The 19,651-nt window shown below is 48.4% G+C and overlaps 1 protein-coding gene across 6 annotated transcripts in view; it reads left to right on the plus strand.

The window, feature by feature from the left end:
* The first annotated feature begins 401 nt into the window (after window positions 1-401).
* Window positions 402-19,651, plus strand: part of SLC8A3 (solute carrier family 8 member A3) — a 145,404-nt gene continuing 126,154 nt past the window's right edge. For all 6 annotated transcript variants that reach the window (XM_075531163.1, XM_075531165.1, XM_075531164.1 and 3 more), the window contains exon 1: window positions 402-2,185. In XM_075531163.1, the coding sequence (XP_075387278.1) occupies window positions 402-2,185 (1,784 nt within the window). The remainder of the gene's footprint in view (window positions 2,186-19,651) is intronic.

The raw sequence follows: 19,651 nt of genomic DNA on the forward strand, positions 1-19,651 counted from the left end.
GAGACATGCACTCAGGTGGTACTCCGCTAATTTTAAGTTAATTCTTGAGGACGCTCAGTCAAGAATGGAGTCGAGAGATAGGACTAGAAGGTAATTGCTTATGTTTCCAATATTCCCAGCTATTTTAAGTCATGCTCCAACTCGGTCTTCAGCAGATGGTCCTGAGGACCGAGAAGCTATTTGTGCCTCTCATTGACTTCTGTTTTTCCAAGTGAGAGACTGCCCCATATGCTAGTGCAATATGTCGCTCAGGGGGAAGCACAAGCCTATGTTGGTGGGAACCTGTCATTTGCTGTCCCCCTGCCACATGCCTTTTACTGCTTTTCTGGTCTTTTCTAGGTTTCTGGCCTGTCAGAAGGACCACTGGCGCTGCGGTGGAAGCCTGCGGCTAAGTCTCGTGTATGGCGTGGTTACGGTGGCAGCCTCTTACCTCAGCCTTCCTCCATTTTGGGCTGGTTACTTTTGTGCTTTTCCTGAATGGTCTTCGGGCAGAGGCTGGCGGCTCGGGGGATGTGCCCGGCACAGGGCAGAACAATGAGTCCTGCTCGGGGTCATCGGACTGTAAGGAAGGCGTCATCTTACCAATCTGGTACCCGGAGAACCCTTCCCTGGGGGACAAGATTGCGAGGGTCATTGTCTATTTCGTGGCCCTGATATATATGTTTCTTGGGGTGTCCATTATTGCCGATCGCTTCATGGCATCCATTGAAGTCATTACTTCTCAAGAGAGGGAAGTGACCATCAAAAAGCCAAATGGAGAGACCAGCAAGACCACCATTCGGGTGTGGAACGAAACGGTCTCCAACCTGACCCTTATGGCACTGGGCTCCTCTGCGCCTGAGATCCTCCTCTCCCTAATTGAGGTGTGTGGCCATGGGTTCATTGCCGGCGATCTGGGGCCATCCACCATCGTGGGCAGCGCAGCCTTCAACATGTTCATCATCATCGGCATCTGTGTCTACGTCATCCCGGATGGAGAGACTCGGAAAATCAAGCACCTCCGAGTGTTCTTTGTCACTGCGGCCTGGAGCATCTTTGCCTACATCTGGCTCTACATGATCCTGGCTGTCTTCTCTCCTGGGGTGGTCCAGGTTTGGGAAGGCCTCTTAACTCTCTTTTTCTTCCCAGTCTGTGTCCTCCTGGCGTGGATAGCAGACAGGCGACTACTCTTCTACAAATACATGCATAAAAAGTACCGCACAGACAAACACCACGGAATTATCATAGAGACAGAGGGCCAGCCCCCAAAGGGAATTGAGATGGATGGGAAAATGATGAATTCCCACTTTCTAGATGAAAACCTGGTGCCCCTGGAAGGGAAGGAAGTGGATGAGTCCCGCAAGGAGATGATTCGGATCCTCAAGGATCTGAAGCAAAAACATCCAGAGAAGGACTTAGATCAGCTGGTGGAGATGGCCAATTACTATGCTCTTTCCCACCAACAGAAGAGTCGAGCCTTCTACCGGATCCAAGCCACTCGTATGATGACCGGTGCAGGTAATATCTTAAAGAAACATGCCGCGGAGCAAGCCAAGAAGTCCTCCAGCATGAGCGAGGTGGGTACTGATGAGTCCGACGACTTTGTGTCCAAGGTCTTTTTCGACCCGTGTTCCTACCAGTGCCTGGAGAACTGTGGCGCCGTCCTGCTGACCGTGGTGAGGAGAGGGGGGGACACATCCAAGACCATGTACGTAGACTACAAGACAGAGGACGGCTCTGCCAACGCGGGGGCTGACTACGAGTTCACAGAAGGCACCGTGGTCCTGAAGCCAGGAGAGACCCAGAAGGAATTCTCTGTGGGTATCATTGATGACGACATCTTTGAGGAGGACGAGCACTTCTTTGTGCGGTTGAACAGCGTCCGCTTGGAGGTGGACCAGCCGGAGGAGGGTGGGCCTCCAGCACTCCTCAACAGTCCGCCTGTGCCTCGGGCCGTCCTCGCCTCCCCGTGTGTGGCCACAGTCACCATCTTGGATGATGACCACGCGGGCATCTTCACTTTTGAGTGTGACTCGATCCGCATCAGTGAGAGTATTGGCGTCCTGGAGGTCAAGGTTCTGCGGACATCAGGTGCCCGAGGCACAGTCATCGTCCCTTTCAGGACATTGGAAGGGACAGCCAAGGGTGGTGGTGAGGACTTTGAAGACATATATGGGGAGCTGGAATTCAAGAATGATGAAACTGTGTAAGTAACCTCTCCTTAGTCTAACTACCCTCCTCCCCGCCCCTCACCAGCTCCTCCGTCCTCCTCCGCGACTCTTCCTTGTTTGTCCTAATGCCACACTTTGGTTCCATCACAGGTACTCAGGACCAGCAGACACAGCTGGGCAGGTTGCGCTTCCAAACTCTCCTTCCGTTTCCTCCCTTCAACTGGCTTCTGTAGAAACATCTAAGGACACAAAACATTTTGTTCACTGGACCCCCAAATGAGGGCTAGGGAGACAGACGAGGGGTGATGGAAGGTGTATGGTAGCAGAGAGAGCGATTGCTTGGGTTCACCTCCCTTCTCACCTCATGCCAAAGGCTTATGTGAGCTTTGAGGGCCAACCTTCCCCTCCGTGTACAGTGGTAGTCCAACCAGGACCTCCTCAGGAGAGCACGGCTCTTCCCACTCGGGGACCCCATGGCCAGTTTCAGCTCCCTTCCCTTCAATTTGGAAATTGCAAAATTGACTGGTATTTAGCAGTCTCTTAAGTGTCCACAGGCTGCTTGATGGCATGAGACTTAACCTTAAGAGTCAGTGGGACTTGGGACCTGGAGGAAGCTTAGAAAAATGGCAGCGTGGGCAGTGGCCACCTGTGTTTAGTCATAGTTCCAAATTCCAAGACCTGGCTAAGCAGCGAAGGAGAATCCTCTTAGGAAGTGTGGGATAGCAGGCATCCTCCGGGTGATCAGTTATTTCTTTTCACCATCCAGGGCTCCCCTGAAATACCGCTTCCCAGGTGACTGCCAATTTAGTCCTCCAGAAACTGGAGCCCACCCTTCCACTGCCTTTATCACGCTGGGGCCTCTCCCCGGGGGATCTCTTTGCTAATTGGGCTCTTTGCCCTTTTCCAAGATGGATAGCTTTGGAGAAGCAAGCAGAGTGACGTTCTTCCATGCACGCAGCGTGTGAGGGGAGCTATGGGGGAGATTCTACCCTGTGGCCAAGTAATGGGAGAGAGGAACCTTGCCACTGACTTCCTTCCTCGTGTTCACATGCCAAAGAAGTTGCAGGAGAAGTTGGAAAAAATAAAGGGGGTGTATAATATAGGAAAGGTATCTTGAGTGGTGCGCATAGTTTGTTCTTTGCTACTAACCTAAAGGTTGGCAGTTAGAACCCAGCAACACTGCTTAAGAAAGGCCTGGCAAACAGCTTCTGTAAAAATCACAGGCAAGAAAACCCTACGGGGGAAGTTCCACTTTGTAACACACGGGGTAGCCCTGAGATGGAATAGGCTCAGTGGCAGCAAGTTGGTTTTGTGTATATATGCAACATCTATTATAATTGGACAGACTTCCTACTGTAGGAACCTGTTCTGAGCACCTGCTGATGACACCTTTCAGTGGGAAATGAAAATGTGACACTGCTAGGGGGGTGAGGGAGGGAACTCATGGAGAAGGGGGAGCCACAGAGCCTAGTATTAGAGAAACACTTCCTACCAGGTCCAACTAAGACGCAAAACCCAAAGAAGGCTGAGTTTTATTGGCTGCCGAGATAAGTGGCCCAGCAGCCTCTGCCCTTGTCCTCACCCACTTTCCCTAATCGTGTGACCTTGGGCAAGCCATTGAGTGTTCAGAGAATAAACCGTTTCATCTCCAAAGTGGGAGGAACAGTACGGTTCTTGCTGGAGGCAGGATGTTTCTGTCTCTCCCAGCTCACAGTTGTTTTATTTTTGTTGTTCTGAACCGTAGATGCAGGAGCTCTGTGTAGGCCCTCACTGCACTAGCCTCAAACAGAGCCAAGGGGACTGTCTCCCGGAAGTGAACCAGCCATTGATAAAGCAGTTGATTGGGACTCTTGTTTAGTCATCCTGCCAGTGAGGACAATAACTTGTTAGCATAAGTGAAAACCTATACTTTCCAGAGAACACTGGGCATTTATATCTGCTCTGCAGAGAGTGTTTATCAATAGAAATTAGGGAAAGGCCCTGCCTACGAAGGGAACCTCTGGGAGACCTCACACATGTTTATGACCAAGGCAGTACTCGGGAGGTCACTGGCAGAGACCAAATAGTGTCCGGATTATAACATGTCTCAGAATCGGACAGACTTGTGGTTCCGTCAACCCTGTGTCTTTATCTACCCATGACATGGGACAGTCCCTGTTGAGAAACCAGAGCTTTGGCTCAAAAACTTCTCCCATTTTCAACTGATTATGCACCCATAATCTCTGAATAGCATGGCCCTTTTCTCAAACCCATTTGTGTTTTTGGCTTCATAATAAGCTTCATGAATGATCACTTCTCAGTGATTCTGGCTTCTCAATGGACGTCAGTCTCCAGAAATTTGAGTGTCTAAGATATTTGATGACCACTCTCTGTGTCCATCTCCTTTGTCATGTTTCTTAAACTTCAGTGTACATCTAGCTTTTAAAGTCTTCATCATTGTAATAGAAATCAAGCCAACCTCACTGCTAGTACGTCAATTCTGCCTCATGGTGATTCTCTAGGATGGTGTAGAACTAACTGCCCAGTGGGTTTTCAAAGCTGTACAGCAGAAAACCTCATCTTTCTCCTATGGAGCGCCGATGGGTTTGAACCGCTGACCTTGCCGTTAACCATCCAATGTGCAATCCACTATGCCACCGGCTCTCCTTATCGTTACGGAATAATGAGTGCAAAACATACTGGTCTAACCTGACATACCAGTCCTACTCTTGATACTTTAATCATCGCTCTGCAGCTATGGGCAGAATGCTGAAGCAGAGAAACCCTGGGCTCTAAGTACTGTGTTAACATTCCAGCTCTGCTGCTGACATGATTTGGAGAAGCTTGACATTTTCTCATGGATAAATCGAGGATGATAATCTCTATTTTATAGGACTCTTTTGATGATTTGAAAAAACATTGGGGGTTGTAAATCCACTGCACAGGACCTCTTTATTTTTTTAAAGTCATTGTATTGGGAGCTCTTACAGATATCATAACACTCCGTGTTCAGTCACATCAAGCCGTGCTGTACAATTGCTACCACGGTCAGGTTCAAAGCATTGTTTTTTCTTCTGGAACTCTTTGATATCAGCTCCCCTTTCTCCCCAACCTCCCCACCCCCAGCCAGGAACCCTTAGATGATTTGAAATGTTGTGTGACTGTCAGTGGACCCTGATACCTAGTGTGTACTCCATCAATGGCGGCCCTTCATAGCAATCTTGATGAATTAGCAGTGTTCCTCCAAAGGCACCATCAAAGCCATCAGGTGATTGACATCAAAAGAGAGCTCTCTGTTTGACCCAAATTAACAAGCATTCGAGTATTTTTGGTGACCCTGGAGCCAGAACAGACCTCGAGGGACCTTCTGGAGCAGTACTTCTCACACTTACAAACACACGAATCACCTAGGAATCTTGCCAACAGTCGGACTCTGGTTCCAAAGGTCTAGTTTGGGCTTGAGATGCTGCATTTTTACTAAGTTCCCGATGCAGCTGAGCTAGATTTAGAAAAGGAAGCCTCTGAAAGCCCTTGATCAACCCATGACCTCCAGAAAGGAAACGGGCTTGTTGTTCTTTTTCTTTTTTTAAAAACGTTTTATTAGGGGCTCATACGACTCTTATCACAGTCCACACATACACATACATCAATCGTATAAAGCACACCCGTACATTCTTTTCCCTAATCATTTTCAAAGCATTTGCTCTCCACTTAAGCCGTTTGCATCAGGTCCTCTTTTTTTCTCTTTTTTTCCCCTCCCTCCCCGCTCCCCACTCCCTCATGAACCCTTGATAATTTATACATCGTTGTCCGTCTCCCAGGGAGGAGGTCACATGTGGATCCTTGTAATCAGTTCCCCCTTTTCCAACCCACTCACCCTCCACTCTCCCAGCGTCGCCCCTCACACCCCTGGTCCTGAAGGTATCGTCCACCCTGGATTCCCTGTGCCTCCAGCTCCCATATGCACCAGTGTACAACCTCTGCCCTATCCAGTCCTGCAAGGTAGAATTCGGATTATGGTAGTTGGGGGGAGGAAACATCCAGGATCTGGGGGAAAGCTGTGTTCTTCATCAGTACTACCTTGCACCCTGACTGACCCGTCTCCTCTCCTAAACCCCTCTATGAGGGGATCTCCAGTGGCCAACACATGGGCCTTGGGTCTCCACTCTGAACTTTCCCCTTCATTCAATATGGTATACACACACATATACATATATATACATACACACACACATATATATACATATACACACATATATCTTTTTTTTTTGCATGATGCCTTATACCTGGTCCCTTTGGCACCTCGTGATCGCACAGGCTGGTGTGCTTCTTCCCTGTGGGCTTTATTGCTTCTGAGCTAGATGGGAAAGGGGCTTGTTGAATTGAATCCTGAAAACCTGCCTTTAGCTCCAACTTCCAACCCCAATATAGCCCGAACCCAGCTTCTCAAGCTGAGTGATCCTAAACGAACTCATTCCCGAAAGCCCTGTAATTGCATTCCAATCTAGAAATGAGAATAGAAACCTCCTGGGCACGTAGAAGCTGGATGACACGGGAAGAGTTCGTTTCCTCATTCCCTCCTCCTTGAGCAGATTTACTTGTCTTCTGAGCTTGTAGCCCTATCAAGTTAGCCTTCGCCATGCTCCTGTAAATCTAACCATCGAAGGCTGGGCTGGCTTCCGCTCTATTGAAAATCTGGGACCCGTGAGGGCATTTTGCTCGGTTTGAAGCTTTCCTTTTCCAAAGGTGCCCGTGGCAGGCTGGAAAAGCATGAATGGTGGGTCCTGACAAACAGATGTGAGTGCATCTCTCCCTGGCGGGATAACTTCCAAAGAGTCATTTCATCTCTCCAAGTGCCAGGTATCTTTATTAGAATGACGAAAAAATTATACCTATAATAATAAGTACTAAATAAAAATATGAAGAAAAAGTGTACCTGGAGCACAGTGCCTTCTCCTAGAAAGTGCTAGCTCATTCAATGAACAGTATTAAATTGTCTGCTGCATGATAGGTACATTGCAGCTTCCTGGGTGATGATGTCGGATAAGTGTTGGTCTGCAGGGTCCCTGGTTCAAATCCACCGGCCACCCATGGGAGAAAGATGAGGCTGTTTGCCCCAGTGAAGGTTTGCAGCCTTGGAAACCCTAAATGGGATCACTATGAGGTGGAATCGAGTCCATGGCAGTGGGTTTGGTTTGGGCGTGGGGCGGGCTTGGGAGACGAATAACTGGACAAGTAATGCTGCATGCAGCTCTCAGGGATCTTGCCCTTCCATGAGGGGCATACAAGAGGTGCATCAAAACACTGGAGGGCAGAGGCAGCATTGAGATAGGTTCAATATAGCGATGTGATGGTGGCAGGGATGATGTGGGTACACGATTAGTTGACACTCACATTTCAACAAATTATTCCCATTTGAGAGGGATGCTCTTGATCCAAACGAATCTCCACCCGTGTACCTTTGCGACTACCACTACAGTACTTCATGAGAATTGTGGGCTTGTTTATTGCTTACAATACGAAAACCTCACTGAGACATCAGTCCTGACCATCACTCGTTGCCTCACTGACCAAGTGAGTGACTGGTTCTGGTAGCCTTGCGAGGCTTGTAGCGTGTCTCTGCAAAGCAACGGATTCCTGCAGCTCGTGAATCCTCGGGTCTCTGGAAATAGTCAGAACGGCAAATGTCAAACATGCAAATGCCAGGAGATGCTATAATTAAATAGCCAGGCCTGTCTCTGAGGGAGAACAGACTGCCGGCTCTGCTCCGTGTTTCCCACCCAATTCAGAAGGCGGAAGCTGAAGGAAACGGACTGCCTACTCGTGTAAATTAGGAAGCTGGTAGTCCAAGAGGGAAAGTGACTTGCCCCTTCACACAGCTAGAGATCATGGAAAGTTAGGGTTGGAAAGGACTTTAAAGGCCACTGATGTTTAACTCTTTCCTCCCTCGCCTGTTGGGACTTTTCCACCTTGTTTTTACCCATCTGTAAAACGTTAACTTTGGATTGAATGTGTCAGTTCTTGGATGGAAGATGTCCTAGAGAGGCAAGTCCAGGAATGTTATGTGACTCTCTCTCCACTAGTAATGATCATATATCATGGCCTAGTTTTAATATTCAGGCTCATCTCAATATTGAGACTTTCGTGGGGAAATCTTTGTCTCTCCTAGTGATTTCTTACTCTAAATAGGGGGCAAATGTGGTTTGACCCCTTTGGGGCAGCCTAAGTGCCGTGCAGATGAGGGCCTATTCTGTGACAGATGTTTTTGGTTGTTTTTCCCTTAGACAGTGCTGATCATCCTGTATACTTTTTCTATAGAGTTTCACCCTGAAGGAATCGTCTTCAAAGTCTGTATGAACTTGGCGTGTTCCAGATGATCTGCATGGTCTCCAGACCCATGACCTCATGGTAGACTTGTCCTTTTTGTTTGACTCAACAAGGTGTCAGGATAGCTTCCTTTCAGTCACAAGAGGAGAATTCCCCTCCCCCCTTTCCCCAAGTGTCTTAAAAATAGTTTATTTTTTAACAATTTCACAGACATATAATTCAATCACAGAGCACACATTTTCAATAGTTCAATCACATTCACAAGACTGGTGCAACCATCACCACAATCGATTCCAGGATATTTCTTGCTCCCTGTACTGGTTGTCCTTAGAGCCCCATTTCCTGCCAGCCACTCCTGATATGTCCGTTTGAATCGATTGTTCCAATTGTCTCTGTAGGCTTACCTAATCTGGGCTTCATGTACATGAAATCATACAAAATCAAGATGGAATGCAAATAAATAGCCCAACCATGAAGCAAAGAAATAATCAATAACAAAGCAGAAAATATTAAAAACTGGAGCAATTGTCTCAGACTGTTCACTTCAGAGGAATAAGCCAGGGAAATCCTCCTCAAAAGCAATGGGATGTATCAGATATGGAAGACCTCATGAATTACAGCAGAGCACGGCCAGAGGTGGGGCCAGGAGAGGGGCCCCTCAGGTTGGAAGGCTCCCAAACAATGACTGAGGAGGAGCTGCCTTCTCCAAGTCAAGTCAACCATCATGGCATGGACGGAGGAAAGCCCCGGGGACTTTCATTTACTGATGGGACAAATGGAAAGAAACAACTGCAAATATGTATTTATGATTTAAACTTGGAATGCACAAAGTATGAATCTGGGGGATTGGAAGTCGTCAAAAATGAAATGGAATGCATAAAAGTAGAGACCCTAGACATCCGTGAGCTGACATGGACTAGTATCAGCCAATTTGAATAAAAAATATAATGTGGTTTAATATGCCAGAAATGACAAATTTAATAAGAACGCATTACATTAATCTTAAAAAAAAAGACATTTTAAGATCTGTCTTGAAGTACAATGATGTCTGTGATAAGATAATAGCTATCCACATACAAGAAAGCCCAGTCAGTATAATTATTATCTAAATTTGTATACTTGTAGTTCTCATTTGTAGGAACAAAGTCCCCACCTCTACTATCTACGAGGTACCCAAGTGGGAAATTACGCAGCGAAGTCCAGAAGTTGAAAGTGAAACTTATTTATTCCAGAAACGTTTGCTAGTCTGAAAACTGGATGGTCTCCCAGCAGTTGCGGGGAGTCAGAATTGACTTGGCGGCAGTGAGTGTTTAAAGCAGTTGCCATTGAGTGGACTCTAACTCCGGGCGACCTCGTGTGTATCAAAGCAGACCTGTGTTCCAGAGGGGCTTTCAGGCTGATTTCTTTAGGAAGTGCCTGGCCAGGCCTTTCTTCCCAGGTACCCCTGGATGAAGCCAAACTGTCAAGCTTTGGGTTAGCAGCCAGGCATGTTAACCACCCAGAGACTCCGAAATGAGCGCTTGCGGTTGATGCATGCTGACTGGACCGTTTCAGCTCGTCGCGATTCCAGCTGACAGAGCAGAGCTGCGCCCCTGGGGTTTTTTGAGGCTGCAACCTCTCTCTCCAGAGTCAAGCATTCCTTCGATAGAGCTAGCGGGTGGGTCCAAACTGCCGACTTGTCAGTTGGAAGTTGAGCGCTCCACCAGTGTGCCACCAGGGTTCCATTAATAACCACTCCAAAAAGCAAACAATAACTAATTACCATAGAGTTTATTCTGACTCATAGCGACCCTGTGGGACACAGAGGCCCTGTAGATCCAGTAGAAACGGTTTCCAAGGCTGCACATCTTTACAGGAACACACTGACGCACCTTTCTCCCTCAGAGAGCCTGGTGGGTGAGACCTTAGCCACTGGGCCACCAGGGATCTGTAGTGGTCACCAGGTACATACGTGCATGCATATGTTTAATGTTAGCTGTCCATTTTGCACCATCTTTGCCCTCTCTGCCAAGCCTGTGAATGCAGAGACACAACCTTGCTCACCCCGTCCCTCCCTGAGCCCAGGTCCGTTTTCATCTGGTGGGTGAGGCTCATAAAGAACCATTCATTTACGACCCAGCCAACACTGTGCAGGAGGTCCTCTCAGTCAACGACAAGCGGCCTGTGGCAGTCATTTAAGACTTAGAATGTGGCAGAATAGGACTGCAAAATGACAGTTGATGGGGGACCGATGCCACCTTCTCTTTCTAGTCGTCGATGGGGTTCCAGTCCCCTTGGCCTGCATCTGTAACCTCTTGATTTTCTTCTTGGGTAGCCCACAGGCGCTTCCCTGACCCCCAGTATCCCGTGCTGAGTGATGGGGGTGCCTGGCATGGACTTAGATGTAAATGGTCATATACGATCACTTCTTTTCCCACTTAGACTTTTCTTTCATTTTTATCCCATTTTATTACATTGACTCTCTCTTCTGGAGTTCCTGAGTGATACACATGGTTAAATGCTGGACTACCGACCAAAAGGTTGGCAGTTCAAACTCAGCCAGAGGCACCTCGGAGTAAAGCCTGGCCATCTGCTTCTAGAAGGTGACAGTCTTTTGCACTCAGGAGACTGCCATTAGTCAGAAGGGACTCAACGGCCACTGGCATGCTAACAGTTCTCTTCTCGATGTTCTCTGCGGGATCCGTTCCTTGTCTCCTGGGTCTGCTCCGGGAACTGCAGCCACCATTGCTGTGGGTTCAGCTCTTCCGTGTACCCCTTGGCTTCCTCTTTCAGTCCCTTTGCCCTGCGTTCTTTTCAATCGTATCCTATTCTCTCCATCCCCCTCCTTCACGCTGTTGTCCTTCTGTCTACCGCTGTGCGAGCTGTGATCTCTTTCCACGATGAAGGAAGAGCTGTGAGAGTATCTCGTAGGATAGTCTGTCATTGGACAGAAAACATTAGCTTCACGACAGCACCAAGAAGACCAATGTCTCCTGGGAGACGAACCACTCACCGGGATGTTCCTTCGTGCTTCACAACAAGGAAGTTGGCCTGGTTATATGTTAGGGAAGCAGGATTCATTGGAGACTGCAGCAAGAATCAGGAAGCCCTTAGGGACTGAGGTGGCTCTAAAGACCAACCTCTCTGTCTGGTGCTCCCTCCTATGGACTGCATGGTCTCTGTCTCTTGGCATCTCTGCTTCGCTCTAAGGCCTTATCCCCGTGACTTCCAGCCTACAGTGACTTCTGGGACCAACTGGCCTACATCATGGATGTCTCCTCCCACGATGCATCCTTTAAGATCCTCCCTGGCAAGCTCTTGCTCGACTTCTAAATTTGATTCTCAAGAGAGGGAATCTGATTGTCTGTTTTTTCTTTCTTCTTTCTTTCCAACTTGGCCATGTGATGTGTTGGATCTTCTGTGGCAGGCACTGCCCCCAGCTAGTGAATCTGGGAAACTGAGTTGCCATGGGGTCTCATGATAATAGCCTGGATGTTTAAGAGTCGGGTCTATAGGTGGTGTGCAGTATCATTTAGAAGGGGGTCTCAGAGAGCTCGTCACCTGTTCCCGAGAGAAGACTAATTTAGCTGTGGTCTGTGCTGGGACGGTAGGCTGAAGCCCCCAACCCTAACACATGCATCAAGCTGACCACCAACTTAGTGGCAGACATTAAACTGCCCTCTGCCCAGAGGAACAGAAAATATTTCTGGTGGGTGATGCTTCAGGGCACCATCCCCAAGGCTACAGGACCATCTCTCTTCTTTTCTTCGTTCCTGGCCTGCCCTCTACAGGAGACCAGTGTCAGAAGGTTATCTGGTGTCCTTTAAATGTGTACTGTTTGGGCTGTGAGTCATTTTCAAAGCCTCTTCCTGGGCTTAGGTATCCAGAAAGCTTTCTTGTCAGTCATGTCTTCCAAGGATAGAAAGAGAACTCTCCTTGAACTCCCTTTTCACACCCTCCCTGTTGGCCAGCTGGCCAGCTGGACTTATCTGGAGACAGTAGGAACCCCTCTCTATCCTAGGAACTGTAAATGTCTTCCAAGGACTTTCCAGGAGCCAGAGTATCCCTATCTGCAGGTGGTACATTGAGTGACTGTCAGGTGTGTAGAACCCAGCACACAGACTTACAATGGAAACGGGGACTCGTCAGTTAGTTAGTACTGTCTGGCTGGCTCTTCAGGAGGACATTTTGGAAAGGATTTTTGAGGTTGTGTCTGGGCTCACCCGTGGATATATATACATGGAAGATAGTGTCAGATATCTGACAGCCATTGTCCTGAGGTCAGAGATGGAGAACACTTAATGAGCTAAGCAGATTAGGAATCTAAGATTCACCAAAGTGTGTGAATGTAAAGTTTCCACTCTCTTTCTCTAATACTGGGTGTGCTAGGTCACGTTGACTAGAGAAACAAATCCAGAGATACTCATGTAGGTGTAAGAGAGGGATTTATATCAAAGAATAATTGGTTATTAAGAAGACATCCTAGCCCATTCCAGATTAAGTCCGTAAATCACTCTTCAGATTCACACAGTCACATGCAATGATGCCGAATGCAGGAAGATCACAGGCTGGTGGGTGAAAAGTCGTGTGGATCCAATGGTAGTGGATGCATCTCCAGGGCTCTGGCTGCCATCAGTGTGGCTCCATGTGGCTTGTCAGTAGGAAGATGAAGCAGAGAGGAGTGTGTGTCCTGCCTTCAGGGAGGAAGTTCCCAGAATCCTCATAAAAAGTGACGCCTACAAGAAAGCACCATCGGGCTGTGGCCTGATTGACAGGCTAATTCCACCCCTCTACTCTTAATATCCTCAAGTTGACATGAGATTATGTAACCATCACACTGGGCCAATCCTACTGAGAGAAACCTCCCTCAACCACCTTCTTCCCCTTCTATAAGAGAATTTTCTATTACCTGATGTAATCAAAGGTACAGAAATTTCCATTGGGCATTTGAAACAGATAATTGTTCTATCATATCAGAATCTTCCAGAACCCAGTGATTCCCAACCAGGAATCCACCACAGTCATTTTAATTACTTGCTTTGCTTTGCCCTGTGGAACACATGTCTTCGAAGACTTTTAGACATTCATTAAGTCAGTTCCTTTCTTTTTTGTTGTTGCTCTTGAAAGATAGGAAAAGGCTACGACATTGAGTTGAGAAATTCTAGCCAAAGAGGAGAGAATGGATTTTCATTTAAATTAGCCCATGCAGACTGTTGGAAGTGTGCAGTACATACTTTGTGTTTTGGAGAAAGGGTAGGATAAGATGGGGTGTCAAAGGTCTAACGGATGCAAACAGGTTTGAAAACAGACACTAATTTAATTCTGTTTCTATGAGGGTAATGTTGTAGGGAGGTCAGGCTTCTGGAGAGAACAGGTCAATCCCTTAGTTACCTGGGCTTTACCTTTGTTATTCAGACTTAAGGGAAGATTGCTATTATTGTTTCTATTTTTCTTACATAATACAGCTTCTAATATTTTGTCATGGCTTAAGAGTTCATATTGTCAATTTTCCTTAGATTGATTAATGGAACCAAAGGAATATCATACCTTTTGCCCAAAGTCATACAAGTTCTAAGTGGAAGTATGAAAACCTAGATCTTCTTATTTTGAACTGCATGTTCTTTTTACTATGTTAGAGTCTCTGGGTAGTTCAAATGGTGAAGGACACTTCTCTGTCAAGTGAAAGGTTGAAGGTTCGAGTCCACTCAGCGAGACCTGGTGATCTACCTCTGAAAACTCAGCCACGGACAATTCTGTGGAGCCCGGTTCTTCTCCGACACTCATGGGGTGGGTCCCCGTGAGCTGGAATGGATTGGATGGACACGGTTTTCCCTTTTATTTTATTTTTTACCATAACATATTTTAAGGAGCCCTGATGGTGCTGTGGGCTAGGGGTTGGGCCACTAACTGCAAGGTCAGCAGTTGAAACCCACCAGCCCCTCTGTAGGCGAAAGGTGAGCCTCTCTGTTCCCATAAAGATTTAGTCTTGAAACCCTCAGTAGCCGTTCTTCTGTGGCGTACAGGGTCTTGGAATTGATTCGATTGCACTGGTCATTAACTATTGTAGCACCAGAGCAAAGTTATATGGCTTTTTACCACCTCATATGAACGAATTAAGAGTATAGCCCACACCTCTTTCTTAATAGCAAGAGTTGACTTCTTTCCTGTTTATTGAGGGGCAACCGGCCTGCCCGGCACCAGGAAATTTGGCAAGGACCAAACAAACTCCTTAGCACTCTGCTCAGAAGTTTGGATTCATTAGCCAGAACCAACAGTTCAGACCATCCTTCTTCAAACTGGCCCACTGAGTAGTCTTCACCATCAGAGACCACCAACATGTGATGCTTGGACCTGCTGCCTGGGGAACAGGGCCGTCCTGGCCCAGGACCACATATTCAGGTCTGAGGGGCTCCCTTTGATCTTGTGTCCATGGTGGCCAGTGGCAGCCCAGACCAAGGGTTAGAGGGTGGTAGATGGTAAAGGCGAGCAGGTGGCTGGAATCCACAGGAGAGTAGCGGTGGTGAGGAGGTGTCAGTTACTCAGAGTGCAATCAGCTGATGACAGAAGGAAAGCCAGTTCCTCTCCTCAGGGAACTCAGAGTCTGGTAAGAAAGGGGCTTTCTGTGGTCGTGGCTACAGTGTAGGGATCCTCCGAGGCTCTAGACATGAGATTCAGAAAGGTAACTTGTGCCCTGCTGTTCCCTTTTTCGTCAGTGTGATTAGAAAATTCAGAAGGACTAGTTAAAGACAAGGTCCCTGGATGGTGGATGGCGCCTAACCTACAGGTTGTCTGTTCTAAACCTCCCAGTGGTCCCACAAAAGGGAGAGTCTGGTGAGCTGCTTCGTTAAAGATCACAGCTAAGGAAACCCTAAGGGGCAGTTCTGTTCTGTAACACATGGGGTCACCATGAATCAGCGTCGACCTAATGACATTGGCTTTGCTTGTATGAAGATCGGACACACACAAAGATGACTATTCAGTTGCCTCAGGAATAAATAATCCTTATAAATTCCCTTTTCTCAACTGACAGCACTACGTGGTTCTTCCCTCATTCTAACAGATAGAGATAGGTGCAAGTGTCTGCCGTATGAATGAATGAATGAGGGTCAGCTCTCCTTTGGTTCTGGTCACCTCCAGACTGCAGCAGCCCAGGGACACATGTATGGGAGCGTGCCTCTTAGGCAGGAGGACCAAGGAGGGCCACCATGGCCTATTCTCCATCCCTTCCTCCCAGTTTCAGCCACGTTCACAGAGCTCTCTGGGCACTGGCATCCTGCTTGCCCCCCAGCCTGACCCCCACCCCAGCACCTGCTCCTTTAGAATGTCCCCTCCTGCCCTGCATGGCTACCTCTGATCCTGAGCTGCCTTTGGCGCCTTGGAAACACCCTGCGAATCAATTAGAAGTCCCCTCTAGGAAGCATGTGGTTATGCCCGTGTGGGCCTTGTAATGACAGCCCCTGCCACTGCACAGGGAGGTGCCCTGCTTGGCTGCCCAGAACCTTTCCCTGGGGGGAGCTAATCTGCTTAGGCCGGATTGGATGCATTTCTGTGCAGCACTTCCCCCAATGCCTCCAAAACGAGTCCTAGCAGACAGGACAGGCCTGCCTGGCAGGATGAGGAGGGAGTGGGGTGGACAGCTCTAATCTCTTCCTTGAGGGTCACTCTGAACAGCTCTGCTCTTTACCGTGAGTCCCCCGCCTAGGACTGTTCGTGACTGCCTGGAAGGCTCTGTCCTCGTCTCCTGGCCACCCGCCTGGGTGTTAGCGAGGAGATGGAAGAAGATGGCACCACTCGCTCGTAGTCCACGGTAGCTGATGGGGGGCGATTTGCTGAGTTCGCTTGACTGTTTCCCCTGAATGATTCCCTGCTGCTTGGTTGGGGCAGGCAGGTGGTCGGTGTAAGTGGCCTGCCATGTCTTGGATTGTGGGGAAGGTTGCCTAACTCGGTGCTTGGCTTGCGCTCCTTTTGGCTTGAATTCTGTGAAGCATTCTGGTCATGCGGGACACTACTTCAGTCTGACCTTGATGCTCCTCAGGGAGGGCCCATCATCCGTAAGAGAATCTGTAGCTCTAGCTGGCATTGGCCTTCTGTCTTGGAGAACCCAAAACTGTCCCATGCATGCACCGGGCCTGCTCCAAACTGCAGGGTGCAAATTAGGGGTCAGATGCCTGTGACCCAAGACTAACTCTGCCGGCAGGTTTGCTGTTCCCTGGGGAGGGGGCGCGCAGCCCCCAGGAGGAGGCAGCTGGGGTTCATCTGCAGCCTTTCGTGTATGGTTTCTTGTTGCAAACCCCTTCAGGTCCTGTTGGAAAGTGTGGCTGTCGGGCGCCCTTGCTCGGTTACCTTTGCTGCGGACTCTGCTGCTGAGTCCACGGCGTAGAACTGCCCTCGAGGGTCGTCCAGGCTGCCAGCTTTTGTCAAAGCACATCACCAAGTCTTTCTCCCACCAGCTCGTTGGGTGGATCCGAACCACAGACTTCTCTGTGAGCAGACAGGCGCTGTTGGTTATGTCACCAGGGCCTCTTGTTTGGAGGTCTACAGGGGATCCAAGGAACAAAGGCCGCTTGAGATCCAGTAGGTGAGCCCTAGAAACTAAAAATGATCACCTTGTCTAGCCTACGTACCCAAACCTTACGTTATTACGTCATTACGGCTGTTACAGAGGTCTCCTCTTTGACCTTGTGGCTTTCTTAGCTCTGGCCCCTTGATAGCCCTGAAACCGTTTTCTAGCGGCTGCAGCTGATGCTCCGTGCACTGGAGGCGTTGCCCAGTGGCTCAACGCTTGGCCACTGATCACAGTGTCCACTGTGTCATTAAAGGTCCTTAATCTTGCATGTGGGGAGGCAAAGAAAGACCCGTTCTCCAAGTGCTCTCTCCCTCTGGAGTTCTCCGGTGCCTTGAAGCTAGTCCTGAAATGCCAGGTACATTATCGGCAAAGGGAAGCAGGTCTGGTCGGGGCATGGCAGAAATTGCCCTGGGGAGCTAGGCAACGAAGACCGTGCCCGTTTATGGTGAAAGGAGGTGAGCAATGCTAGGGGACTGGGAGGCTGAATTTGGTCCTATGGTTGCCATGCCGAACGGGCCAATAACAGAAGTTACATACATACCTATACATATGAGGGGACCTTCAAAAAGCTCATGGAAACATTCCATTACCTTTTAATTCAGATTTCCCAGTAATTGAAGTCCTTCCCCCAATCTAGGGAGGCAATATAGCATTGAGATTAAATGTGTGGCCCTGGGGTAAGATAGACAGAATTAAAGTCCCAGCTTGGTTCTTTATTAGTAGTGTGATCTTGGGAAGCTTACCTAAGCTTTCATTTCCTTACATATAAAGTGGGGATCAAAAACCTTCACGTCATAGGATTGTTGTAAGTATAAAGATCAAATGTGGTAAAACACCACAAAACCTTTAGCATCGTGTCTGGTCCAAATTACTCAGGTGTATGTTACATGTTATTAGTTAACTAGGTAATTAATTCGTGGCGACCCTATGGGACAGGGCAGAACTGCCCCCTTTGAGTTTTTGAAACTGTAACCATTTATGAGAGTATAAAGTCCCCATCTTTCTCCCGAGAAGCGGCTAGTACTTTTGAACTGCCAACCTTGTGGCTCACTGCCCAGTACGGATCCACTACACCACCAGGGCACCTTAGGGTTGCTGTGAGTTGGCATCGACTCAGTGGCAGTGAGTTTTGAGGTAATTAGTTAGTAGTGTTGACCAGGGCATAGTCAATCTGGATCAGGACTTTACTTAGGATCTCCACCCATAAACACAGCCCTTCCCTGCACCCAAGGTGAGCTCTTAAGAAGAGAGGGAGTTGATCTAAAGATAGAAAGTCAAAGAGTATTTTCTGGAAGAAGGTGGGGGAAGATGATCTGTGCTTTCTTTGACAATGTCAAGGAACATGACAGGCTGCAGAGAGAGCAGCCCCAGGCCAGGCTAGAAGGTGACCTTGGGATCGACTCCTGCATCCTGATGTGGCCTCTCTGATGTCTTGGGGAGACGGAGGGAAGGATGGGGAGGGAAGTAGACAGAGGAGAATAAAAGGAGGGGGAGGAAGACGGGCTGGGAGGAGGAGGAACAAAGTACTTCTAGCCTCAAGGATAATGACTTGTGACCTCACTTACCAGAGGGACTCTGGGGCCAGAGCAGCTAGAGTAATGAAAGCGAGGCTCCAGAGAGTTCTCGGGCGTATGTACAAGCAGCAAGCGTGTAGGTAGTACTGAGCAGTCTCTCACTTGACCCACCATTCTCATGGAGCCCCGTTCACCCTGGGGCCCGTGCGGATCAGAACGATTGTGGTTTCAGAGGGCGGTCTTCCCAGTGGGCTCAGTGTTAGACAAACCACCAGCCTGGTGAGCACAGGCTCCTTCCGATGGAGAGCCCCCCATTTGAGAGCAAAGTGTGCCCAGGTAAGACAGACAGACGTCTCTTATTTTTACGGGTCTCTGTCAGAGTCGGGCCCCCACACCTCTGCCCTCCAACCCCTGAAGAAACTCAGGGACTGAGAAATTAACTATTTTTCACCCTGAATCCTGTTTGCTCCATCAAAGTTTTCTACCTTTCTTTTGTATTCTTACAACTGGAGATGGCTGGCCTTGTCTTCATCTTACATGAGTGAGCAAGGCAATTTGGTGCCATGTCACGTTCAAGTGTCAGCCCTTGGGTGGTGCAGAGGGTGCAGCACGTAACTGCTAAACCACGAGGTTTGAGGTTTGTGCTCATTCAGAAGCTCTTTGTAAAAGACTGGCAACCAAGTCCTAAAGAGCCAGGGAGCCCCTGAAAGCCATGTGACCCATGGCATTGCCCTCACTTGGGCTCAACTTGATCACGCCTCTGATGTTTGTTTTTAAGGTCTAATAATAACGGTAGATTTCATTTATTTAGCTCTTGACTTGGACCGGTACTTGTTTACATGCTTACTTGTATGATTGACATCAGGGGGACTCATGACAAGGGACCATTTTGATCTCCCGGGAAGGACATTCAGCTAGACTCTAATGGCTCAAGCGGTTGACTTAAGCTGTTTATGAGCTTTTTTACCAATCCTGCAACAGTTCAACCTCATTCCAACTCTGACTACTCCATGCTTGCTTCTCCCAGTGACCCTCAGCCCCCTCTGTCCTGTGCGTCACTTTCAAGCACAGGTCATCACTACACTGAAGTCAGACATGTAAAGATTGGCCTGGGTATCCCAGGCGCACCTCCCTAC

The sequence above is a fragment of the Tenrec ecaudatus genome, chromosome 14, assembly GCF_050624435.1.
Source record: "Tenrec ecaudatus isolate mTenEca1 chromosome 14, mTenEca1.hap1, whole genome shotgun sequence".
Lineage (NCBI taxonomy): Eukaryota > Metazoa > Chordata > Mammalia > Afrosoricida > Tenrecidae > Tenrec > Tenrec ecaudatus.